Source organism: Vicugna pacos, unplaced genomic scaffold (genome assembly GCF_048564905.1).
Source record: "Vicugna pacos unplaced genomic scaffold, VicPac4 scaffold_115, whole genome shotgun sequence".
Classification (NCBI taxonomy): Eukaryota; Metazoa; Chordata; class Mammalia; order Artiodactyla; family Camelidae; genus Vicugna; species Vicugna pacos.
Window position 1 is genome coordinate 170,948 of NW_027328795.1, and position 26,375 is coordinate 197,322.

The window sequence follows — 26,375 nt, forward strand, 5'->3', positions numbered from 1 at the left end:
TTGTCACCATTACCGACTGTCTCTCTGCCAAGGCCTTGGAGAAGCTCCACGTGCAGAGGAGCTGTATGGCACCTCGATAATGACTCTCAGCTCTTTGTCTTTGTACTGCATGTGGAGGAAGTCGAGCAGCCGCGCACCGACGTTGCCTTCAAATTTAGAGGACTGCAGGGTGGTGGAGAAGAGGATCGAGGACTTCACTGAGTCACTCTTCATCTTGCTCAAGTCCAAGTGGCTGGATGGTGGCCCCAAGAATTCTGGGGACAAGATCCCCCTCCCCTGCATCCCGTTTGAGATGGAGGACTTCATGGGACTGGACACAGACAGCAGGTAAGTTTACCTGGAGGCCAGTCCACCCTGGCTTTGTGCCGGATTGCTTCCCTACATCCAGAAAGGGATCAGCAAGGAAGAAGTCTGTCTTGTAGCCAAGGGGGGATGGAGATGCAGCCCGCCGGTTTACAGACATTTCAAAGTGAATCCGCCTTTGTTTCAGAGAGATCCTTTTAGGGTTAGTGTGGACACTTACTCCCGCTTTACAGCCATGACCATGGTGGGACCCCTGGGGTTGCTGTCCAATAAAGTAGCCAAAGCCACTGATGCTAGGAGCACTGGGGAGGAGGCTGGGCTCAGCTGAGATGTGCTGTAGGTCAAATGCACATCAGACACTGAGGCTTGTCTAGTAAAAGCATATAAACTATCTCTTTACTTCCCATATTGATTACATGTCAAAATGATAGTATTTTACATACAGTAGATTAAGTAAGATCTGTTCTTAAAATCAGTTTCTAGTATTTGTTTTTTGTTTGTTGGTTTGTTTCTTTGTTTACCATTTTAAACGTGGCAAATGGGAAACGTTATTTACATGGCTCTCATTTCATTTCTGTTGGGCAGCCTGTCCTGGGACAGTCTCATCCCTTTGCTTATAGATGAGATGCTGAACCCCGAGAGGCGGAAAGAGGAGCTGGTTGAGCTGGGGCTGGAGCCGGTGTCTCCTGCCTCCCAGGCCCAGCACCTATTCTGCTCAGGCCCTCTCTTCTTGCCCGACAGCCTCCATGACAAGTTAGGACATCAGAAACACCGCCGGGGACTTCCTAATGAACTCCTTATGCAGGGAAAGGCGTATCACGGTGTATGGGACAGAGCAGGGAAATGTTCATTCTCACTTCTTCCCTGTGATTAAGTCAACGGCCCCACATTGCCTCGGAAGTACAGACGAGCTCTTCTGGGCTGCCTACCCCCCCAACTTCAGCTCTGTTTCCCGGTGTATCTGTTGTGCTGTCCCTCAGGCAGAAGAGGGTGAGATGCCTTTTCCGAGACGTGGAAACCTTTGCTGGGGAGAGTGAGGGAAGCTGTGTTCCCCCGGCCTACGGCCTCTGTCCTTGAGTCTGGAGAGGGCTCATGGTGGTCCCACAGGTGACGGTCGGAGAACCTGGCACATGTTTCTGGGCCCGCTGTGAAGGAAGTGCTCTGTGACTCTTGAACTTAGCTAAGATCAGATCCTACTCTCTGGTTGTTGGTAAGTTGGAGGAGAAGATGCTAGAGAATTGATAAAAAGAATGTCTAGACCAGCCCTGTGAGTGAGAAGCACAGGGGACACGAGTCCCACCTGCGAGAGACAATGTAGCGGGCTCTGGATGAATTTTCTGTTCCTCCCAGACATACCTCTATGACTTAAGGAAGGGGAGAGGCATGCTGTAGCCATGATCTGTACTTGTCCTCTCAGGGCCCTGTGATCTACATGCCCGCACTCCCCATCTGCTTCTTAAGATGAGCTGGCATGTATAGGAGCCTGGGCACTGCTGAGGGCATAGCTCCCAGCACCGTGCTACACAGAGTCTGGCTCTGTTCACCTCACCTGTCAACTCCTGCTGAGGCCCCAGACATTAGTCAAGGTAGGTGCATCAGCGAAACCTAAGCAGGGACCACCTTCTCCCCCTGGACAGAGTGGTGAGTGAGCAGTGGAAGCCTGGAGCCCTGCCCCAGCCCCCACGCCAGTGCCACTTCTTTTGTCATAGGAGGCACTGGTGATATTTTTGCTCAACAAATGCTTGTCTCTGAGTCTGCAGACCCACCAGAGAATGCCAGCTTGTTTTTGCCTTTTGAAGTCTGCCCTTGGGACTTGGCGGAGTAGCCGGATGTGTACTTAGCCCACAGTGGTTCAGCGCATTAAACCTGCCTCCTTGTGGGTCTGTCTATTGTGGTACCATAAGGGCTCAGCCAGCATCTGAACGTCATTGAGATAACGCGGCCAGTGAGCTAGGGTCAAGCACATTCTCCTCCAGTCACTTTTACTCCATTGTTTCTTTTACTATTCCACAGTCATTAATTTTTTAAACAATGCTTTGGTGCAGGAGCAGAGCCTCATTCTCTCCTGCTACTCTTGGTGGAAGTGAGTAAAACGGTCCAGACTGAAATGCGACCACATTTTGTAGCTCAAAAGCTGCCTAGACGCTTGTAGGTCGAATTTTGGTTAGGGGAGCTGAACACGTTGTGGTCCCCCGGCAGTGCCGCTCCCCTCAGGCCCCTGCTTTCCCTTGAGCAGGAGGTGAGGTTGGGCCTCACCATCCCCGTGTCCCTGGCCTCACACACTCACATAAATTCTTGTACATGCAGTCAAAATCATTTTTGTTCTTGTGTGATTCTAATTTTCTCTTGTTCCTCTTTTCCTTTCTCTTTACTCCTTTTTCACTTGTACTGCCCAGTGAGCATGTTGTTGCTTCTGAAAATGTGGGCTGTGCACACCCTGCATTGGAAATAGCCAGATTGCCCTCCGTACAGTCTCCATCGCTTTAAAAAGCAACAACTTAACAGCTGTTTTGATCCATCTATTATCTTAGTCATTTTTTAATTTCTATTTTTTTGGAATATTTGCTTTGTTAGCTCATCACCCACTGGTGTTTGATACCTGTTGAAATCCTTGCTTTTGAGGAACATGTTTGGTCCTCCTTTTATTTGGTGACAAATGCGCCCTTATTAAATTTGTTTGATTGTTTTGAAGAAGTAAGATGCGAATTGATTTTGTCGGGTGCTCAGGGATTCTTTTCATGGAGTATTTAAACTTGTAAGGTCAAACTCTGCAGCATTTTGCTCGATTCCTGCTTTTACACAAACGTGCTCGGCACGCGGTTCCTGGCTGTCGCTGTGTGACGTGTGTGACGGCGCTTCCTGGCCGGCGGTCACTGGTGAGGAAGTGGCCGCCACGGAGGTGACAGCTGCAGGGGACGCTGTTGGAGGAAGCGGTCACCGTTTGGTTCTCCTTGGCAGGAGATGATGTGATGAGTCAGAGTAGGGTGGCTGCGAGGTGTAGCAGTGTCCAATTTTCAAGTGGTTTTCAGGCCCAGGCTTGTGGCTTAGTAGCCGTGTCAGTTTGAAGGACGCACGCAAGGAAGTGAAACAATTTATCTAATCAATTGAAGCAGTGATGTACCCAATTCCCAGGACTATTGTGGAGATCCAGTGAGATACACTGTGCAGTGTGCAGCGTGGTCTCCAGCAGAGAGTCAGTGCTGAGTGAGTGCCAGTGAGTATCTGGTAGGTCAGTTGAGGGTAGTGGGACTCGGTGTCTGAGGATATCTGGTCCCTGAAGGAGGGGTCCATTCACATCTGTGAGTGATGGGCCTGAGTTGGGAGACGCAGGGAGACCTTACCCTCCGACCAGGGGCCCTGGTAAGGACGGCTATGGGAGGAACACCGTGAAGTCAGCTCTTTGCATGTGGAGTTGGAGCTGCCTTTGAGACAACTAACTGCAGTGTCACGAGCTTAAAGAGGAGATCTGGGCCCAGGTTGTGCATTTTCCTAAAATCTCAACTCCTAAGGACGCCGAAGTATTGATCACTGAACGTGAAGTCATACTTTAAAGGACAAACGAATAGTAGTATTATCTCTGTCATCAAAGCTCACGTCTATTTATTCATCACTCACTTTGCTAATTGGGTACTTACAGAGCTCACTTCACCGTCCTCCCGTGGGCTCAGGCTCCACAGAAAAGAGCTGGTGAGACTCCCTCTTTTCTAGAATAAGACACATTTAGCTTGTAGACTTCTGTACCTCGCCAGACTTAGGAAATTAGTTTGTTGGTTTAATTGTATTTTCTGTTGGCCATGTCCTGACAGGAGAGAAATTTTACCTCATGGTCATGTTTCAATTAGCTGTTACTGAGAATTGCTGATCTGATACATAGTGTATGTATTACATTAACTTTGTAGAGTAGTTATCATTTTTCTGTCTTTGCCCTTTAATTTTGTTTGCCCCTTCAGTGTTCTATTCTTTTTGGGGCCTTATTTTTTTTTTATTAAAAAATGTCTGTTAGCAGTTAAGAAAAAAAAAGCAAAGAAAAAATGCACATGAGAACTAAATTTAGAAAATGTCTAGTGTGTTTTCTGTCTCGGCAATGGAGGGTTCTAGAAACTCCTGAAAACCTTCATTACACAAGTTCCTTAAAATGCTGATTGAGAAATAAAACCTTCCTTCCTCATCTTTCAAGCTGCACAACTCATTGTCAAGAAAGTGAGGGAAAATTCTCAGAAGCCAAGACAAACGAGAAAGCAGGGTTTCTGAGAGATACGTGAGCGTTAGAAGCCGTGGTGTGCTGGTTGGCTCCTGAACTGATTTTCAGTTGCCTTGACAGGAGGGAAGGATGTTAGCCCCAGACCTCTCATACTAGGAGTTGGATGGGTGATCATATAATGGGCCAAGCCCATCCTGAGAATCTTGCTTTACTAAAGGGTGAAATAGGAAAAAAAAATTCCTCAAGACAAGAAAGTAAGAAAAGTCAATTTTGTTGGAAGAGGGGAAAAATAACAAATCCAAAGTAAGGATATAGTTTAAAGCTGTTCTGGCATGAGAGTGACCACAAACTCCTGGCAGAAAAGCACAGCTACTCCTTGATTGATAAGTTGTGTTTTGAATGAATCAGTGAACAGCTATTCCGAAAAAGGCCTCCAGAGTCTTGTGGATCAAGATACTGGACAGCAAACACCTCTCTTCCAAGGTCTCATTCAAATAACCAGAAAGGTTTTAAAGGAAACTAACAATAATCTGAGTTGTATTTATTGACATTACTATATGCTAAGAATTCAGAGGTGACTATGGAGTTGTCTCCTCTTTTATGGACCTTATTTTCTCTTTGGGGAGAAAAATGACATAGTTGGGTATCTTGGTGGAGGGAGGTGTTAGTCTGTTGCAATTAGCCAGGAGAGGAGATTAAGAAAACAGTGAAAGATGGGTGAACTTTTTAGCTGAGGACAGTCTTGTTCACTTGGCTTTTAATTGCAGGCTCAATGAGCTGTCACTGGAGGGACTAGATCTTACGGAGGATGGACTTAGCTCAGGCCTCTTTTGAATGGACAAGTGAACCTGGAAAAAGACAGTCAAATCTGTGCAGACATTAAAGTTCACTTGAACGTGCTGCATCCCTGAGCCAAAGATAGGACAAATATGCAGCAATTCTTGAGGACAGAAGAGTGGTTTTTAAGGTTCTCCAAGAATGAATCCCATGGAACCGAGATGGCCAGTTGTCAAACTGAGACTTTGTCCTTTGGACGGTGTACCCAGCAAGGGTATTGGCCTTTTATATGTTTCCATTTGTCTTTAATACATGTCTGTTGATGAGGACATGGGCACAAATGTTTGACACCTTGTCGAGGCGATTTTGGATACCTGCCTAGAAGCACGGGCACAGTTGCGGCTGCTTCATACATCTTGCAGCCCATCCCTTTCCCCGGCTCCGTGATCACGGCAGAGTGGTTCCTTGTTGACCTGTCCGTTTCCTCTGTGACATCATAACCCATGAAAAGACCGGAGCATATTAACTTGGCTTTGTTAAAGTCAAAGGTACAGATCAAATATGGAGTCAGATTTGTTCTTTCCTATTTCAGTAGTACCATGGAGATGGCAGTTTGGGCAGCTTTTTGTAGTGTCCTGGAGGCTTTCTCTCTCAGCTTCTGGGTGCCTCTATTGAAAACCCTTCATTGCTGTCTGGCCTGCTGGTAATGCACACTGCCTGTTTTGCCCTGAAGATGTGTTCTGTTTATAAACTCATCTCTACTCCTTGGAAAACAACTCAAGAAAAACTCAGTTGGTTTTCCACCAGCCATGGGCAGGGGTGAGGTAAACCGTGTTATTATTTCATAAAATAATAGTAATAATAGTAATAGTCATAGTAGTAGTACTTGTAGTAATAGTAATAATAATAATAATAATAATAATTATAATAATAATAATAATTATAATAATAATAATAATATTAATAGAAGTCTTAAAACAGGACAGAGCCCATTGGAGAGAGTCAAAAAATGCTTTCTGGCTTAAATCAAAAGTGATGACTAGTGATTCCATGGCTGCTGTATTTGCTAAGCTAATTACTCCTTTGCTCCATTACACATTTCTTTTATCTGAAAAAGAAATACAAGGAAATGGTTTAAAAAAAACTCAAACAGAGCACAAAAATACACAAGTGAAAGAAGTTTTCCCTCATCCTCTGTTCTTTCAGCCCTCTCTGGAGATGCCTCTGTTTACTATCCTTTGGGTGCTTTTCCAGATATGCTTTGCACATTCCCACCTATGTATGTAAATTCCTTTAAAATTTTAGTTATTTTTAACTTAAAGGGATTTAAATCCTCAAGTGGCTTCTGGCCGGGTAATATAACAGAACAAATCTGACTCCATATTAGATTTGTTCCTTTGAATTTAACCCTGTGCTCTGTCACCTAGGCTTCATCTTGCTTGTAAAACAATGTTGCCTAGAGCCTGAAATAAACAGGAGACCCTATTCTGAAGGCTCTGACCTTTAAGGATATTTAACACTTTTTCATTCATTAAAAGATAGCAAATTGCAGAATAGAAAATAACGTTTCTTTTGTTGGAGGTTTACAGGGATCTGACCCACGCAGATAGCTGCAAGAACAAAGGATTCTAACAAGAAGGAATTCCTACACTAAGAAGTTTGCACTAACCAAGCACATAGGAAAGGAGCCTGAATTGTGACTTGGGGAGATGGTTTTCCAGGACATTTGTTTGCCATCTAGGTCTACAGAAACTTGCTATTCCATGCCCCAACATCTGGTCTCCCAACTTATTGGCCTGTCCTGCACTGAGGAGAATGAATTTGGACTTGGTAACACTCCTATCTACCTAGAAAGCTGGGCACTGGAGCTGAGTGTTATGGAAACAGGCCAGCCAAGAAAAAAGCACCAATCGGAGTGTTGGAGTACTCAGAATTATTATGCCGGTGGGCTCAGAGGGGCTTCGGCTCCGAAGTTTTGAGTACCTCCAAGACGTGCACATGAGGTTTTAAAGGCTTAATTACAAGTAAGGGGGGATTAGCCAATAAGGCTCAAAGAACAAAAAGCAAGGAATAAGTACACTGGAGCTTATCAATTTGTAACAGATCACATTACTGACACTTGTTGAGCTTGGAATTACGAGTTAGGTTGTTAGGCCAATAAACTGACACTAAACTTCAGATTTACGAGATAGCCCAGCAGAATTTAGATCAGTAAACTGACACTTATCACACTTAGATTTGTGACTTAGCTTGTTAGCCCAGCTGGACTTTTCCTTCACATGAGGACAGCTCTCCCACACCCAGGGAACTACTGTGAGCCCTTGATGTTTCCACTAGGGTGGGTATGGTTTACCCAGGAGGGATGGGGACTATGCACCAACACTCAGGCAGTCTGCTCTGTCTGGGGCTCTGATCTTGTACCATCCCGCTCCCCGCCAGCCCAACACCTGGGACAGTGGAGCTAAGGCAGAGATCCTGCCTGCCTGTTTCCCAGCGTGTAAAAGGGGAATATGTGCTCTTCCCAAGGTAGTTCTGAGCGACAACACCTGCGGGTGCTTGGTTCTCAGAGCAACAGAAAACCCAGCTCCGCGTGGGGGCAACGGGTGTGATCTCCCTAGGGTTTCTGCAGAAGCATCGGACGGAGGGTTGGATCACGGTGGTAAAATTGAGCTGCGGGGCTTGAAGGGTAACAGAAGGGTACAGAGGCAGGTCTGCCGCCTAGGGGTGCCCCAGAGGTAAAGCTTTTTTTTCTCCAACTCCGCTAAGACCCTCCCTTCTCCAGAGCCCTTCCTTCTCTCTGCTCATCCTGTCCATCTGTATCCCTCCAATTTTCCCGTCCTCTCCACCCGCTCCCATCTTCTCCCTCCCTCGCTGTCCCACCTTCTCTCACAGAACCCAGAGAGGATCGCTGGCCCTCCTGCGCATGCGCAGTCAGTGCCAAGTGGTCCGCTGCTTGGGAGCTCCATATCCGAGCCGGGGATCGGGCCCAAAGGCTTCTCAACTACGTCGCCCGGTAGGCCTTTGGTTCCTGCCTGGGGCCGGGGCCTCTGACTGTGGAAGTGCAAGGTGGGGGGCTCCCAGGAAAGGGGTCAGGCGGCTGCGGGAGGGCGGTCCGCCTGTCACAGACCCCAAGGGCGCTAGTCAGCCCGTGTTCAGATGAATTGCTCAGGCCAGACCCCTCTGCCAGCGCCACCTGCCCCGGCGCCCCGGCCACAGTGTCCAGGGCCTGGTGTGCACCTGCCACCTCTCACCCAGCCGGGATCCCCTCAGTCCGCGGCTGGCGCCCCATTCCCCTCTCCCTCCCGCTAGTCCTCTCCTCCCGGGCTTCCTCTCCTCGTCCGCCGGCCCGTCCCCGCCCCTGGGCGGGCTGTGTCCCGGGCGGGCGGGGTCTGCGGACCCGGACGGGGGCGGGCGCCTGGGACTGGGGCTGGGGCTGTCCTCCGAGCGAGGCTGCAGCCCGCGTCCCCCTCCCCGCTTTCCCTGCCCCGCGACCCCGGGGCTGCCCTGCTCTCCCTTTCCCGCTCCCTGAGGACCAGCTCTGTGGCGTGGGCGCTGCTACCTGGGCTGAAAGCCTCCGGCTCTAACGCCCAGCTTCTCCTGGTGGAGTTGGGAAAAGGGAGCGTCACTGCTAAGCGAGGTTCTGTCTCCCCCCTCCATGTTTCTGCAGCAGGTAAGTACCTTGAACGCTTTCAGGTGTTATGATGGAGGTGCTTGTTGATGTCACGTGTTTTTATAGTGAGAGGGATTGCAGTGGTGAAAGCAGGGCTTGGTTCTGTTAAAAATGTGCTGAAGGCATGAGGCTGTGACATCCTCCTTCCTTCCCTCTCCCAGGGTGAAAGGAGTGATCCTCGATTTTCAAAAGATAGTTACAGTCCCTAACTAGCCCAGCCCAGCTAGTGTGTGTTAAGAGGAACAGCACCACCAGAGGCCTTGGAGACCCAGGGATATTGCAGTCCTAAAGTGCTCCTGGCATAGTTTGGCTTGTTTAGGTTTTTTGTTTTTCTTAAATTGTGGGACAGACTAGTGTATAAACTGAAAAATAATTGTCAAGAAATAATTTTCATAGGACAGTTTTATTGTGATATAGTTCACACACCATGAATTCCATCCATTTAAATGGTACAATTCAGCAGCTTTTTGCATATTCACAGTGGTGCATGCATTATTATTCCAGAACGTTTTCATCACTTCAGAAAGAGCAGTGGAAATGAATGACCTATCCACCCCTCCCAAGTGGTGGTTCTAAAGAAATTTCTTGGCTATTCCTGACCATAAATTAACTTGTTATATTCCAAGAAAAATCTGGTAGGAATTCTAACCAGAATTGAAATGAATCTGTCTATCAAAACAGGAAGAATTTATACCTTTATGGCATAAACTTCTTCTGCCCATGAATATATCTGGGACCCTATCTTTTCATCTGACCAGAGCCTGGCCCATGTGAAGTCCTCACTACTTTTTGGGCTTGTGAATGATGAGATTCTATACATCGTTAGTTGCAACTGTAGCCTTTCACAGAAGAGAAAAGTAACCTCAGTGAAGCAAGTGACTCTCTGATGGTCAGAAAGAGTGTCAGCCAGTGCTGGAGTGATCCAGTGGACTTGGTGTTTGCAGCTAGATTTCTCGACCACCTACAGTTAAGGGGATTAGAGAGTTCTTTTATTTTTTCTTAATGGCATTGCATTTATTTTTACTTATTTTTTAAAATTATTTTTTATTTAAGTGTAGTCAATTTACAATGTTAGTTTCAAGTGTACAGCAGAGATTCAGTTATAAACATATGCATATGTATATATATATGTTTTAGATTGTTTTTAGTATAAATCACTACAAGAAATTGAATATAGTTCCCTGTGTTATGTAGCAGGTCCTTGTCATTTATTTTATATTTACTAATTTGTATCTGTTAATCCCCCCTTTCCTGCCTGCTAAACACAGTTTGCTTTCTATGTCCATGAGTCCATTACTAGGAGCACCATTTTTCCTAGTAATACATGCTCTTTTGCTGCTTTCAGTTTCAGTAATTCCATCTTATCTGTGGGCGCTTTTCTTCTGGTGGCCTTAATGTGGTTTGCACACGTGGTAATAGAGATCTGTATTTGGGAGAACCCCAGGCCTCGTGTAGTCCCTGGTACAGAGTGCCCACTGAATTGATGCTTGAACTGGGAAAAAAGCACAGTAAATGTTGGAATTTCCACTATGGTTGAGAATTCTATAACCTCTTTTGACAAACTTAATATTGGCTGCACCCATTCTGGGTAATTTGGTGGAAATTCATGTTATGGTGGTGAAGAGACGGGGCCTTGTATGCTTCTTCTCTTTCTGTTTTCTAACACTCATTCTCCTGGGCCTTCCAGATCCTCCCCTAGAAGTGCCAGGTCTGGCTTGGTGCTGCGCTGAGGCAATATTTGTTAATAAGGCCCTTTCCTCATCTCTTCTGAGCCTCCGGTTCTTTCTCTGCACAATGAGGGCTTAGACTAGATAACTACTTTTCAGTTTCTTTTAAAGCCATGTTTCCTTTGAGAAACAGAAAATGCAAATCTCTCCTCTCAAACCAACCCTTTAGATTTTGAAAAGTCCTCCAAGGAGTGACATAGCTCTTTGTGGAAAATGAATGTGATTGTGATTCCAGGTGACACAGAAAAGACTATTCAGAGATTGATTGCAGGGAGAGGGCAGGAAAGGGGCAGTATGTCACACTTTCTAGTGTGAGCACTGGAGCAGGGGCTTGGATTTAAATACGGTGTCTGACGTGGCCTCTCTCTAATCTTGTAGAATGTGATAAACTACTCTACCTCAGTTTCTTGATGTGTCAAGTTGGGGTGATAATATTTTAAGGCTTTTGTGAAACATTATGCACATAAGCCATTTGTGTATGGGTAGAAACAAGACCTGCTAGGGATTCAGGGATTTGTTTAAAAAAAAAAAAAATCTTGTCCATAGCACTCTGTCTGTGTGTATTTAGTAGTTCCTGAAGGGTGAGGGTGAGTCTAAAGTCCATCGTGGGACAGGTGGCCCATGATTCTCTGTGCCCCTGAATGCCCCCTGCTCCCCAGTCCTCTTCCTCAGTCCAGGATGAAGTTCCCTAGTAGATTTACTCAGAGGTCTTGTGAAAATGGCTATTCATTTTATTGTTTCACCAAGAAGGGCTGCCATCATGATCTCTGTGGTCAGGTTTTGAAGGGCTGCCATCATGATATCTGGTAAGCATTCTATGGAATTGGGTGTTTCTATTTAATGAAAAGAAAAAAATTAGAAATAGAAAATTAGAACAAGGATGGTCACATGGGCTCTTGGAAGTGGACACCATTAGAAGTTGGAGGGACTAGTGGGCTCAGTGGGAATGTTAACTGAGTGTATCTCATGGGCTGGGCATTGTCCTATTTGTACTGTGTGTTCCTTATTTGAGACAGTGAGCTCACCTAACCTCGAACACCTCTTTAAAAAATTAGACTTTTTATTTTGAGATGTAATGTAGATTCCCATGTGGTAGTAAGAGATAATATGGAGAGAGCCTATGGACTCTTTGCCCAGTTTTCCTTAATGGTTCCATCTTGCAATATTGGGGTACAATTCATTACTGACTCACTAACAATTTGAGGTTTGTGTTATTGCCCTCATTTCTATCCACGATTAAATTGGGGCTTAGAGAAGCACACAGGCCTGTCCAGGTCACCCACATTGTTAGTGCAGAGTCTGGTGAACGTGGGCTTGGGATTTCCAGGAAGTATCATTATGATGGTCTTTGGCAGGGAGCAGCATTCACTTTGCTTGTTTATTCATTCATTCAAAAAACATTTATTGAGTAAATTCTGTGGGTCAGATGCTTTCTTAGGGTTATCTGATTCTTCAGCAGTACTGAGAACCAGGTAATGTTTATATTTTTTAAACTGAGAAAATTAGCTCTGAGAGGTTATAACTCCCCCAAAGGAAGAATAGCTCATAAAGGGGGGATAGTACATTTGTACAGTCACCACTTTTTATGCAGGTGGTACCCTAGGCATTTTACATTTGCAAACATCCGTAATCCAGATATATTCTTGCAAGGCAAGGATTTTTTTTAATTGATGTATAGTCAAGTTTACAATGTTGTGTCAATTGCAAGGTGTTTTTTGACTTTTGAATTAAAAAATACTTTTTCAGGAGGGAAATTAGGTGTATTTATTTGTTTGATTTTTTAAAATGAGGTACTGGGGTTTGAACCCAGGACCTCGTACATGCTAAGCATGTGCTCCACCAATGAACAGTACCCTCTACCCCAAGGCAAGTTTTCTTATCCATTACTATGAAGCTAAGGGGTTCAAATAAATTGAATAGAATTCCAGATCTTTTGATCCTACTGTGGTCCTTTTCTTTATATTCTGCTGAAGGAGTTTGGGGAAAGCATATCCTTTGTTCATTTCTTTATTCAGCATTTTTGAGTAGTGACTTTATATCAGAGCCTTGCTAGGTGCTTGGAAATATAAAATAAGAAATGACACTTCTCTGCAGGGGCAGGAAGCCTAGACCAAAAACTGGGTAATGTGATCCGAGCTACAGTAGCCATGTGCAGACTATGAGGACAAACTGTACCCCCGGATTTGCTTTGGCTTCCCTTGCCTTCTGTCTGGTACACACCAGGTCACCGCAACCCAGATGGGCCCATAGCACACAGCAGAGTATGTACCTCGATCTCCTCTCCTGTCTCGGCAGGGCCTGCAACATGAGCATCCCTGACTACGTGCAGTGTGCTGAGGACCACCAGACTCTTCCCGTTGTAGTCCAAACCATGGAGATCATCTCAGAGGAGAATTTCTTTTGCATCTATCAGCTACTCACCTCGGTGAGCCATATCAGCCCATGTGGCTCCCAGTGGACACTCTGTATCCACTACAGGCACCGCTATGTGCCCGAGAATGGGTGGAGCGTCTTCCAGAAACACTGCAAGGTCGTGGGCCTTGTCACCATTACCGACTGTCTCTCTGCCAAGGCCTTGGAGAAGCTCCACGTGCAGAGGAGCTGTATGGCACCTCGATAATGACTCTCAGCTCTTTGTCTTTGTACTGCATGTGGAGGAAGTCGAGCAGCCGCGCACCGACGTTGCCTTCAAATTTAGAGGACTGCAGGGTGGTGGAGAAGAGGATCGAGGACTTCACTGAGTCACTCTTCATCTTGCTCAAGTCCAAGTGGCTGGATGGTGGCCCCAAGAATTCTGGGGACAAGATCCCCCTCCCCTGCATCCCGTTTGAGATGGAGGACTTCATGGGACTGGACACAGACAGCAGGTAAGTTTACCTGGAGGCCAGTCCACCCTGGCTTTGTGCCGGATTGCTTCCCTACATCCAGAAAGGGATCAGCAAGGAAGAAGTCTGTCTTGTAGCCAAGGGGGGATGGAGATGCAGCCCGCCGGTTTACAGACATTTCAAAGTGAATCCGCCTTTGTTTCAGAGAGATCCTTTTAGGGTTAGTGTGGACACTTACTCCCGCTTTACAGCCATGACCATGGTGGGACCCCTGGGGTTGCTGTCCAATAAAGTAGCCAAAGCCACTGATGCTAGGAGCACTGGGGAGGAGGCTGGACTCAGCTGAGATGTGCTGTAGGTCAAATGCACATCAGACACTGAGGCTTGTCTAGTAAAAGCATATAAACTATCTCTTTACTTCCCATATTGATTACATGTCAAAATGATAGTATTTTACATACAGTAGATTAAGTAAGATCTGTTCTTAAAATCAGTTTCTAGTATTTGTTTTTTGTTTGTTGGTTTGTTTCTTTGTTTACCATTTTAAATGTGGCAAATGGGAAACGTTATTTACATGGCTCTCATTTCATTTCTGTTGGGCAGCCTGTCCTGGGACAGTCTCATCCCTTTGCTTATAGATGAGATGCTGAACCCCGAGAGGCGGAAAGAGGAGCTGGTTGAGCTGGGGCTGGAGCCGGTGTCTCCTGCCTCCCAGGCCCAGCACCTATTCTGCTCAGGCCCTCTCTTCTTGCCCGACAGCCTCCATGACAAGTTAGGACATCAGAAACACCGCCGGGGACTTCCTAATGAACTCCTTATGCAGGGAAAGGCGTATCACGGTGTATGGGACAGAGCAGGGAAATGTTCATTCTCACTTCTTCCCTGTGATTAAGTCAACGGCCCCACATTGCCTCGGAAGTACAGACGAGCTCTTCTGGGCTGCCTACCCCCCCAACTTCAGCTCTGTTTCCCGGTGTATCTGTTGTGCTGTCCCTCAGGCAGAAGAGGGTGAGATGCCTTTTCCGAGACGTGGAAACCTTTGCTGGGGAGAGTGAGGGAAGCTGTGTTCCCCCGGCCTACGGCCTCTGTCCTTGAGTCTGGAGAGGGCTCATGGTGGTCCCACAGGTGACGGTCGGAGAACCTGGCACATGTTTCTGGGCCCGCTGTGAAGGAAGTGCTCTGTGACTCTTGAACTTAGCTAAGATCAGATCCTACTCTCTGGTTGTTGGTAAGTTGGAGGAGAAGATGCTAGAGAATTGATAAAAAGAATGTCTAGACCAGCCCTGTGAGTGAGAAGCACAGGGGACACGAGTCCCACCTGCGAGAGACAATGTAGCGGGCTCTGGATGAATTTTCTGTTCCTCCCAGACATACCTCTATGACTTAAGGAAGGGGAGAGGCATGCTGTAGCCATGATCTGTACTTGTCCTCTCAGGGCCCTGTGATCTACATGCCCGCACTCCCCATCTGCTTCTTAAGATGAGCTGGCATGTATAGGAGCCTGGGCACTGCTGAGGGCATAGCTCCCAGCACCGTGCTACACAGAGTCTGGCTCTGTTCACCTCACCTGTCAACTCCTGCTGAGGCCCCAGACATTAGTCAAGGTAGGTGCATCAGCGAAACCTAAGCAGGGACCACCTTCTCCCCCTGGACAGAGTGGTGAGTGAGCAGTGGAAGCCTGGAGCCCTGCCCCAGCCCCCACGCCAGTGCCACTTCTTTTGTCATAGGAGGCACTGGTGATATTTTTGCTCAACAAATGCTTGTCTCTGAGTCTGCAGACCCACCAGAGAATGCCAGCTTGTTTTTGCCTTTTGAAGTCTGCCCTTGGGACTTGGCGGAGTAGCCGGATGTGTACTTAGCCCACAGTGGTTCAGCGCATTAAACCTGCCTCCTTGTGGGTCTGTCTATTGTGGTACCATAAGGGCTCAGCCAGCATCTGAACGTCATTGAGATAACGCGGCCAGTGAGCTAGGGTCAAGCACATTCTCCTCCAGTCACTTTTACTCCATTGTTTCTTTTACTATTCCACAGTCATTAATTTTTTAAACAATGCTTTGGTGCAGGAGCAGAGCCTCATTCTCTCCTGCTACTCTTGGTGGAAGTGAGTAAAACGGTCCAGACTGAAATGCGACCACATTTTGTAGCTCAAAAGCTGCCTAGACGCTTGTAGGTCGAATTTTGGTTAGGGGAGCTGAACACGTTGTGGTCCCCCGGCAGCGCCGCTCCCCTCAGGCCCCTGCTTTCCCTTGAGCAGGAGGTGAGGTTGGGCCTCACCATCCCCGTGTCCCTGGCCTCACACACTCACATAAATTCTTGTACATGCAGTCAAAATCATTTTTGTTCTTGTGTGATTCTAATTTTCTCTTGTTCCTCTTTTCCTTTTTCTTTACTCCTTTTTCACTTGTACTGCCCAGTGAGCATGTTGTTGCTTCTGAAAATGTGGGCTGTGCACACCCTGCATTGGAAATAGCCAGATTGCCCTCCGTACAGTCTCCATCGCTTTAAAAAGCAACAACTTAACAGCTGTTTTGATCCATCTATTATCTTAGTCATTTTTTAATTTCTATTTTTTTGGAATATTTGCTTTGTTAGCTCATCACCCACTGGTGTTTGATACCTGTTGAAATCCTTGCTTTTGAGGAACATGTTTGGTCCTCCTTTTATTTGGTGACAAATGCGCCCTTATTAAATTTGTTTGATTGTTTTGAAGAAGTAAGATGCGAATTGATTTTGTCGGGTGCTCAGGGATTCTTTTCATGGAGTATTTAAACTTGTAAGGTCAAACTCTGCAGCATTTTGCTCGATTCCTGCTTTTACACAAACGTGCTCGGCACGCGGTTCCTGGCTGTCGCTGTGTGACGTGTGTGACGGCGCTTCCTGGCCGGCGGTCACTGGTGAGGAAGTGGCCGCCACGGAGGTGACAGCTGCAGGGGACGCTGTTGGAGGAAGCGGTCACCGTTTGGTTCTCCTTGGCAGGAGATGATGTGATGAGTCAGAGTAGGGTGGCTGCGAGGTGTAGCAGTGTCCAATTTTCAAGTGGTTTTCAGGCCCAGGCTTGTGGCTTAGTAGCCGTGTCAGTTTGAAGGACGCACGCAAGGAAGTGAAACAATTTATCTAATCAATTGAAGCAGTGATGTACCCAATTCCCAGGACTATTGTGGAGATCCAGTGAGATACACTGTGCAGTGTGCAGCGTGGTCTCCAGCAGAGAGTCAGTGCTGAGTGAGTGCCAGTGAGTATCTGGTAGGTCAGTTGAGGGTAGTGGGACTCGGTGTCTGAGGATATCTGGTCCCTGAAGGAGGGGTCCATTCACATCTGTGAGTGATGGGCCTGAGTTGGGAGACGCAGGGAGACCTTACCCTCCGACCAGGGGCCCTGGTAAGGACGGCTATGGGAGGAACACCGTGAAGTCAGCTCTTTGCATGTGGAGTTGGAGCTGCCTTTGAGACAACTAACTGCAGTGTCACGAGCTTAAAGAGGAGATCTGGGCCCAGGTTGTGCATTTTCCTAAAATCTCAACTCCTAAGGACGCCGAAGTATTGATCACTGAACGTGAAGTCATACTTTAAAGGACAAACGAATAGTAGTATTATCTCTGTCATCAAAGCTCACGTCTATTTATTCATCACTCACTTTGCTAATTGGGTACTTACAGAGCTCACTTCACCGTCCTCCCGTGGGCTCAGGCTCCACAGAAAAGAGCTGGTGAGACTCCCTCTTTTCTAGAATAAGACACATTTAGCTTGTAGACTTCTGTACCTCGCCAGACTTAGGAAATTAGTTTGTTGGTTTAATTGTATTTTCTGTTGGCCATGTCCTGACAGGAGAGAAATTTTACCTCATGGTCATGTTTCAATTAGCTGTTACTGAGAATTGCTGATCTGATACATAGTGTATGTATTACATTAACTTTGTAGAGTAGTTATCATTTTTCTGTCTTTGCCCTTTAATTTTGTTTGCCCCTTCAGTGTTCTATTCTTTTTGGGGCCTTATTTTTTTTTATTAAAAAATGTCTGTTAGCAGTTAAGAAAAAAAAAGCAAAGAAAAAATGCACATGAGAACTAAATTTAGAAAATGTCTAGTGTGTTTTCTGTCTCGGCAATGGAGGGTTCTAGAAACTCCTGAAAACCTTCATTACACAAGTTCCTTAAAATGCTGATTGAGAAATAAAACCTTCCTTCCTCATCTTTCAAGCTGCACAACTCATTGTCAAGAAAGTGAGGGAAAATTCTCAGAAGCCAAGACAAACGAGAAAGCAGGGTTTCTGAGAGATACGTGAGCGTTAGAAGCCGTGGTGTGCTGGTTGGCTCCTGAACTGATTTTCAGTTGCCTTGACAGGAGGGAAGGATGTTAGCCCCAGACCTCTCATACTAGGAGTTGGATGGGTGATCATATAATGGGCCAAGCCCATCCTGAGAATCTTGCTTTACTAAAGGGTGAAATAGGAAAAAAAAATTCCTCAAGACAAGAAAGTAAGAAAAGTCAATTTTGTTGGAAGAGGGGAAAAATAACAAATCCAAAGTAAGGATATAGTTTAAAGCTGTTCTGGCATGAGAGTGACCACAAACTCCTGGCAGAAAAGCACAGCTACTCCTTGATTGATAAGTTGTGTTTTGAATGAATCAGTGAACAGCTATTCCGAAAAAGGCCTCCAGAGTCTTGTGGATCAAGATACTGGACAGCAAACACCTCTCTTCCAAGGTCTCATTCAAATAACCAGAAAGGTTTTAAAGGAAACTAACAATAATCTGAGTTGTATTTATTGACATTACTATATGCTAAGAATTCAGAGGTGACTATGGAGTTGTCTCCTCTTTTATGGACCTTATTTTCTCTTTGGGGAGAAAAATGACATAGTTGGGTATCTTGGTGGAGGGAGGTGTTAGTCTGTTGCAATTAGCCAGGAGAGGAGATTAAGAAAACAGTGAAAGATGGGTGAACTTTTTAGCTGAGGACAGGCTTGTTCACTTGGCTTTTAATTGCAGGCTCAATGAGCTGTCACTGGAGGGACTAGATCTTACGGAGGATGGACTTAGCTCAGGCCTCTTTTGAATGGACAAGTGAACCTGGAAAAAGACAGTCAAATCTGTGCAGACATTAAAGTTCACTTGAACGTGCTGCATCCCTGAGCCAAAGATAGGACAAATATGCAGCAATTCTTGAGGACAGAAGAGTGGTTTTTAAGGTTCTCCAAGAATGAATCCCATGGAACCGAGATGGCCAGTTGTCAAACTGAGACTTTGTCCTTTGGACGGTGTACCCAGCAAGGGTATTGGCCTTTTATATGTTTCCATTTGTCTTTAATACATGTCTGTTGATGAGGACATGGGCACAAATGTTTGACACCTTGTCGAGGCGATTTTGGATACCTGCCTAGAAGCACGGGCACAGTTGCGGCTGCTTCATACATCTTGCAGCCCATCCCTTTCCCCGGCTCCGTGATCACGGCAGAGTGGTTCCTTGTTGACCTGTCCGTTTCCTCTGTGACATCATAACCCATGAAAAGACCGGAGCATATTAACTTGGCTTTGTTAAAGTCAAAGGTACAGATCAAATATGGAGTCAGATTTGTTCTTTCCTATTTCAGTAGTACCATGGAGATGGCAGTTTGGGCAGCTTTTTGTAGTGTCCTGGAGGCTTTCTCTCTCAGCTTCTGGGTGCCTCTATTGAAAACCCTTCATTGCTGTCTGGCCTGCTGGTAATGCACACTGCCTGTTTTGCCCTGAAGATGTGTTCTGTTTATAAACTCATCTCTACTCCTTGGAAAACAACTCAAGAAAAACTCAGTTGGTTTTCCACCAGCCATGGGCAGGGGTGAGGTAAACCGTGTTATTATTTCATAAAATAATAGTAATAATAGTAATAGTCATAGTAGTAGTACTTGTAGTAATAGTAATAATAATAATAATAATAATAATTATAATAATAATAATAATTATAATAATAATAATAATAATATTAATAGAAGTCTTAAAACAGGACAGAGCCCATTGGAGAGAGTCAAAAAATGCTTTCTGGCTTAAATCAAAAGTGATGACTAGTGATTCCATGGCTGCTGTATTTGCTAAGCTAATTACTCCTTTGCTCCATTACACATTTCTTTTATCTGAAAAAGAAATACAAGGAAATGGTTTAAAAAAAACTCAAACAGAGCACAAAAATACACAAGTGAAAGAAGTTTTCCCTCATCCTCTGTTCTTTCAGCCCTCTCTGGAGATGCCTCTGTTTACTATCCTTTGGGTGCTTTTCCAGATATGCTTTGCACATTCCCACCTATGTATGTAAATTCCTTTAAAATTTTAGTTATTTTTAACTTAAAGGGATTTAAATCCTCAAGTGGCTTCTGGCCGGGTAATATAACAGAACAAATCTGACTCCATATTAGATTTGTTCCTTTGAATTTAACCCTGTGCTCTGTCACCTAGGCTTCATCTTGCTTGTAAAACAATGTTGCCTAGAGCCTGAAATAAACAGGAGACCCTATTCTGAAGGCTCTGACCTTTAAGGATATTTAACACTTTTTCATTCATTAAAAGATAGCAAATTGCAGAATAGAAAATAACGTTTCTTTTGTTGGAGGTTTACAGGGATCTGACCCACGCAGATAGCTGCAAGAACAAAGGATTCTAACAAGAAGGAATTCCTACACTAAGAAGTTTGCACTAACCAAGCACATAGGAAAGGAGCCTGAATTGTGACTTGGGGAGATGGTTTTCCAGGACATTAGTTTGCCATCTAGGTCTACAGAAACTTGCTATTCCATGCCCCAACATCTGGTCTCCCAACTTATTGGCCTGTCCTGCACTGAGGAGAATGAATTTGGACTTGGTAACACTCCTATCTACCTAGAAAGCTGGGCACTGGAGCTGAGTGTTATGGAAACAGGCCAGCCAAGAAAAAAGCACCAATCGGAGTGTTGGAGTACTCAGAATTATTATGCCGGTGGGCTCAGAGGGGCTTCGGCTCCGAAGTTTTGAGTACCTCCAAGACGTGCACATGAGGTTTTAAAGGCTTAATTACAAGTAAGGGGGGATTAGCCAATAAGGCTCAAAGAACAAAAAGCAAGGAATAAGTACACTGGAGCTTATCAATTTGTAACAGATCACATTACTGACACTTGTTGAGCTTGGAATTACGAGTTAGGTTGTTAGGCCAATAAACTGACACTAAACTTCAGATTTACGAGATAGCCCAGCAGAATTTAGATCAGTAAACTGACACTTATCACACTTAGATTTGTGACTTAGCTTGTTAGCCCAGCTGGACTTTTCCTTCACATGAGGACAGCTCTCCCACACCCAGGGAACTACTGTGAGCCCTTGATGTTTCCACTAGGGTGGGTATGGTTTACCCAGGAGGGATGGGGACTATGCACCAACACTCAGGCAGTCTGCTCTGTCTGGGGCTCTGATCTTGTACCATCCCGCTCCCCGCCAGCCCAACACCTGGGACAGTGGAGCTAAGGCAGAGATCCTGCCTGCCTGTTTCCCAGCGTGTAAAAGGGGAATATGTGCTCTTCCCAAGGTAGTTCTGAGCGACAACACCTGCGGGTGCTTGGTTCTCAGAGCAACAGAAAACCCAGCTCCGCGTGGGGGCAACGGGTGTGATCTCCCTAGGGTTTCTGCAGAAGCATCGGACGGAGGGTTGGATCACGGTGGTAAAATTGAGCTGCGGGGCTTGAAGGGTAACAGAAGGGTACAGAGGCAGGTCTGCCGCCTAGGGGTGCCCCAGAGGTAAAGCTTTTTTTTCTCCAACTCCGCTAAGACCCTCCCTTCTCCAGAGCCCTTCCTTCTCTCTGCTCATCCTGTCCATCTGTATCCCTCCAATTTTCCCGTCCTCTCCACCCGCTCCCATCTTCTCCCTCCCTCGCTGTCCCACCTTCTCTCACAGAACCCAGAGAGGATCGCTGGCCCTCCTGCGCATGCGCAGTCAGTGCCAAGTGGTCCGCTGCTTGGGAGCTCCATATCCGAGCCGGGGATCGGGCCCAAAGGCTTCTCAACTACGTCGCCCGGTAGGCCTTTGGTTCCTGCCTGGGGCCGGGGCCTCTGACTGTGGAAGTGCAAGGTGGGGGGCTCCCAGGAAAGGGGTCAGGCGGCTGCGGGAGGGCGGTCCGCCTGTCACAGACCCCAAGGGCGCTAGTCAGCCCGTGTTCAGATGAATTGCTCAGGCCAGACCCCTCTGCCAGCGCCACCTGCCCCGGCGCCCCGGCCACAGTGTCCAGGGCCTGGTGTGCACCTGCCACCTCTCACCCAGCCGGGATCCCCTCAGTCCGCGGCTGGCGTCCCATTCCCCTCTCCCTCCCGCTAGTCCTCTCCTCCCGGGCTTCCTCTCCTCGTCCGCCGGCCCGTCCCCGCCCCTGGGCGGGCTGTGTCCCGGGCGGGCGGGGTCTGCGGACCCGGACGGGGGCGGGCGCCTGGGACTGGGGCTGGGGCTGTCCTCCGAGCGAGGCTGCAGCCCGCGTCCCCCTCCCCGCTTTCCCTGCCCCGCGACCCCGGGGCTGCCCTGCTCTCCCTTTCCCGCTCCCTGAGGACCAGCTCTGTGGCGTGGGCGCTGCTACCTGGGCTGAAAGCCTCCGGCTCTAACGCCCAGCTTCTCCTGGTGGAGTTGGGAAAAGGGAGCGTCACTGCTAAGCGAGGTTCTGTCTCCCCCCTCCATGTTTCTGCAGCAGGTAAGTACCTTGAACGCTTTCAGGTGTTATGATGGAGGTGCTTGTTGATGTCACGTGTTTTTATAGTGAGAGGGATTGCAGTGGTGAAAGCAGGGCTTGGTTCTGTTAAAAATGTGCTGAAGGCATGAGGCTGTGACATCCTCCTTCCTTCCCTCTCCCAGGGTGAAAGGAGTGATCCTCGATTTTCAAAAGATAGTTACAGTCCCTAACTAGCCCAGCCCAGCTAGTGTGTGTTAAGAGGAACAGCACCACCAGAGGCCTTGGAGACCCAGGGATATTGCAGTCCTAAAGTGCTCCTGGCATAGTTTGGCTTGTTTAGGTTTTTTGTTTTTCTTAAATTGTGGGACAGACTAGTGTATAAACTGAAAAATAATTGTCAAGAAATAATTTTCATAGGACAGTTTTATTGTGATATAGTTCACACACCATGAATTCCATCCATTTAAATGGTACAATTCAGCAGCTTTTTGCATATTCACAGTGGTGCATGCATTATTATTCCAGAACGTTTTCATCACTTCAGAAAGAGCAGTGGAAATGAATGACCTATCCACCCCTCCCAAGTGGTGGTTCTAAAGAAATTTCTTGGCTATTCCTGACCATAAATTAACTTGTTATATTCCAAGAAAAATCTGGTAGGAATTCTAACCAGAATTGAAATGAATCTGTCTATCAAAACAGGAAGAATTTATACCTTTATGGCATAAACTTCTTCTGCCCATGAATATATCTGGGACCCTATCTTTTCATCTGACCAGAGCCTGGCCCATGTGAAGTCCTCACTACTTTTTGGGCTTGTGAATGATGAGATTCTATACATCGTTAGTTGCAACTGTAGCCTTTCACAGAAGAGAAAAGTAACCTCAGTGAAGCAAGTGACTCTCTGATGGTCAGAAAGAGTGTCAGCCAGTGCTGGAGTGATCCAGTGGACTTGGTGTTTGCAGCTAGATTTCTCGACCACCTACAGTTAAGGGGATTAGAGAGTTCTTTTATTTTTTCTTAATGGCATTGCATTTATTTTTACTTATTTTTTAAAATTATTTTTTATTTAAGTGTAGTCAATTTACAATGTTAGTTTCAAGTGTACAGCAGAGATTCAGTTATAAACATATGCATATGTATATATATATGTTTTAGATTGTTTTTAGTATAAATCACTACAAGAAATTGAATATAGTTCCCTGTGTTATGTAGCAGGTCCTTGTCATTTATTTTATATTTACTAATTTGTATCTGTTAATCCCCCCTTTCCTGCCTGCTAAACACAGTTTGCTTTCTATGTCCATGAGTCCATTACTAGGAGCACCATTTTTCCTAGTAATACATGCTCTTTTGCTGCTTTCAGTTTCAGTAATTCCATCTTATCTGTGGGCGCTTTTCTTCTGGTGGCCTTAATGTGGTTTGCACACGTGGTAATAGAGATCTGTATTTGGGAGAACCCCAGGCCTCGTGTAGTCCCTGGTACAGAGTGCCCACTGAATTGATGCTTGAACTGGGAAAAAAGCACAGTAAATGTTGGAATTTCCACTATGGTTGAGAATTCTATAACCTCTTTTGACAAACTTAATATTGGCTGCACCCATTCTGGGTAATTTGGTGGAAATTCATGTTATGGTGGTGAAGAGACGGGGCCTTGTATGCTTCTTCTCTTTCTGTTTTCTAACACTCATTCTCCTGGGCCTTCCAGATCCTCCCCTAGAAGTGCCAGGTCTGGCTTGGTGCTGCGCTGAGGCAATATTTGTTAATAAGGCCCTTTCCTCATCTCTTCTGAGCCTCCGGTTCTTTCTCTGCACAATGAGGGCTTAGACTAGATAACTACTTTTCAGTTTCTTTTAAAGCCATGTTTCCTTTGAGAAACAGAAAATGCAAATCTCTCCTCTCAAACCAACCCTTTAGATTTTGAAAAGTCCTCCAAGGAGTGACATAGCTCTTTGTGGAAAATGAATGTGATTGTGATTCCAGGTGACACAGAAAAGACTATTCAGAGATTGATTGCAGGGAGAGGGCAGGAAAGGGGCAGTATGTCACACTTTCTAGTGTGAGCACTGGAGCAGGGGCTTGGATTTAAATACGGTGTCTGACGTGGCCTCTCTCTAATCTTGTAGAATGTGATAAACTACTCTACCTCAGTTTCTTGATGTGTCAAGTTGGGGTGATAATATTTTAAGGCTTTTGTGAAACATTATGCACATAAGCCATTTGTGTATGGGTAGAAACAAGACCTGCTAGGGATTCAGGGATTTGTTTAAAAAAAAAAAAATCTTGTCCATAGCACTCTGTCTGTGTGTATTTAGTAGTTCCTGAAGGGTGAGGGTGAGTCTAAAGTCCATCGTGGGACAGGTGGCCCATGATTCTCTGTGCCCCTGAATGCCCCCTGCTCCCCAGTCCTCTTCCTCAGTCCAGGATGAAGTTCCCTAGTAGATTTACTCAGAGGTCTTGTGAAAATGGCTATTCATTTTATTGTTTCACCAAGAAGGGCTGCCATCATGATCTCTGTGGTCAGGTTTTGAAGGGCTGCCATCATGATATCTGGTAAGCATTCTATGGAATTGGGTGTTTCTATTTAATGAAAAGAAAAAAATTAGAAATAGAAAATTAGAACAAGGATGGTCACATGGGCTCTTGGAAGTGGACACCATTAGAAGTTGGAGGGACTAGTGGGCTCAGTGGGAATGTTAACTGAGTGTATCTCATGGGCTGGGCATTGTCCTATTTGTACTGTGTGTTCCTTATTTGAGACAGTGAGCTCACCTAACCTCGAACACCTCTTTAAAAAATTAGACTTTTTATTTTGAGATGTAATGTAGATTCCCATGTGGTAGAAAGAGATAATATGGAGAGAGCCTATGGACTCTTTGCCCAGTTTTCCTTAATGGTTCCATCTTGCAATATTGGGGTACAATTCATTACTGACTCACTAACAATTTGAGGTTTGTGTTATTGCCCTCATTTCTATCCACGATTAAATTGGGGCTTAGAGAAGCACACAGGCCTGTCCAGGTCACCCACATTGTTAGTGCAGAGTCTGGTGAACGTGGGCTTGGGATTTCCAGGAACTATCATTATGATGGTCTTTGGCAGGGAGCAGCATTCACTTTGCTTGTTTATTCATTCATTCAAAAAACATTTATTGAGTAAATTCTGTGGGTCAGATGCTTTCTTAGGGTTATCTGATTCTTCAGCAGTACTGAGAACCAGGTAATGTTTATATTTTTTAAACTGAGAAAATTAGCTCTGAGAGGTTATAACTCCCCCAAAGGAAGAATAGCTCATAAAGGGGGGATAGTACATTTGTACAGTCACCACTTTTTATGCAGGTGGTACCCTAGGCATTTTACATTTGCAAACATCCGTAATCCAGATATATTCTTGCAAGGCAAGGATTTTTTTTAATTGATGTATAGTCAAGTTTACAATGTTGTGTCAATTGCAAGGTGTTTTTTGACTTTTGAATTAAAAAATACTTTTTCAGGAGGGAAATTAGGTGTATTTATTTGTTTGATTTTTTAAAATGAGGTACTGGGGTTTGAACCCAGGACCTCGTACATGCTAAGCATGTGCTCCACCAATGAACAGTACCCTCTACCCCAAGGCAAGTTTTCTTATCCATTACTATGAAGCTAAGGGGTTCAAATAAATTGAATAGAATTCCAGATCTTTTGATCCTACTGTGGTCCTTTTCTTTATATTCTGCTGAAGGAGTTTGGGGAAAGCATATCCTTTGTTCATTTCTTTATTCAGCATTTTTGAGTAGTGACTTTATATCAGAGCCTTGCTAGGTGCTTGGAAATATAAAATAAGAAATGACACTTCTCTGCAGGGGCAGGAAGCCTAGACCAAAAACTGGGTAATGTGATCCGAGCTACAGTAGCCATGTGCAGACTATGAGGACAAACTGTACCCCCGGATTTGCTTTGGCTTCCCTTGCCTTCTGTCTGGTACACACCAGGTCACCGCAACCCAGATGGGCCCATAGCACACAGCAGAGTATGTACCTCGATCTCCTCTCCTGTCTCGGCAGGGCCTGCAACATGAGCATCCCTGACTACGTGCAGTGTGCTGAGGACCACCAGACTCTTCCCGTTGTAGTCCAAACCATGGAGATCATCTCAGAGGAGAATTTCTTTTGCATCTATCAGCTACTCACCTCGGTGAGCCATATCAGCCCATGTGGCTCCCAGTGGACACTCTGTATCCACTACAG

General features: G+C 45.8%; 1 protein-coding gene across 1 annotated transcript; it reads left to right on the forward strand.

Moving 5' to 3' along the window:
- Nucleotides 1-6: 6 nt before the first annotated feature.
- Nucleotides 7-26,375, forward strand: LOC140694974 (trafficking protein particle complex subunit 9-like). The gene is made up of 3 exons (XM_072957970.1): nt 7-327; nt 12,974-13,545; nt 26,193-26,375. The coding sequence occupies exons 1-2, from the start codon at nt 80-82 to the stop codon at nt 13,296-13,298; spliced, it is 573 nt and encodes a 190-aa protein (XP_072814071.1). The 5' UTR covers nt 7-79; the 3' UTR covers nt 13,299-13,545; nt 26,193-26,375.

Bases quoted from the DNA above. Each gene is read 5' to 3' on its own strand.
- LOC140694974 (XM_072957970.1), top strand. From the start codon at position 80: ATGACTCTCAGCTCTTTGTCTTTGTACTGCATGTGGAGGAAGTCGAGC. The intron at 328-12,973 runs GTAAGTTTACCT...CTGTCTCGGCAG, and splicing joins GGACTGGACACAGACAGCAG to GGCCTGCAACATGAGCATCC.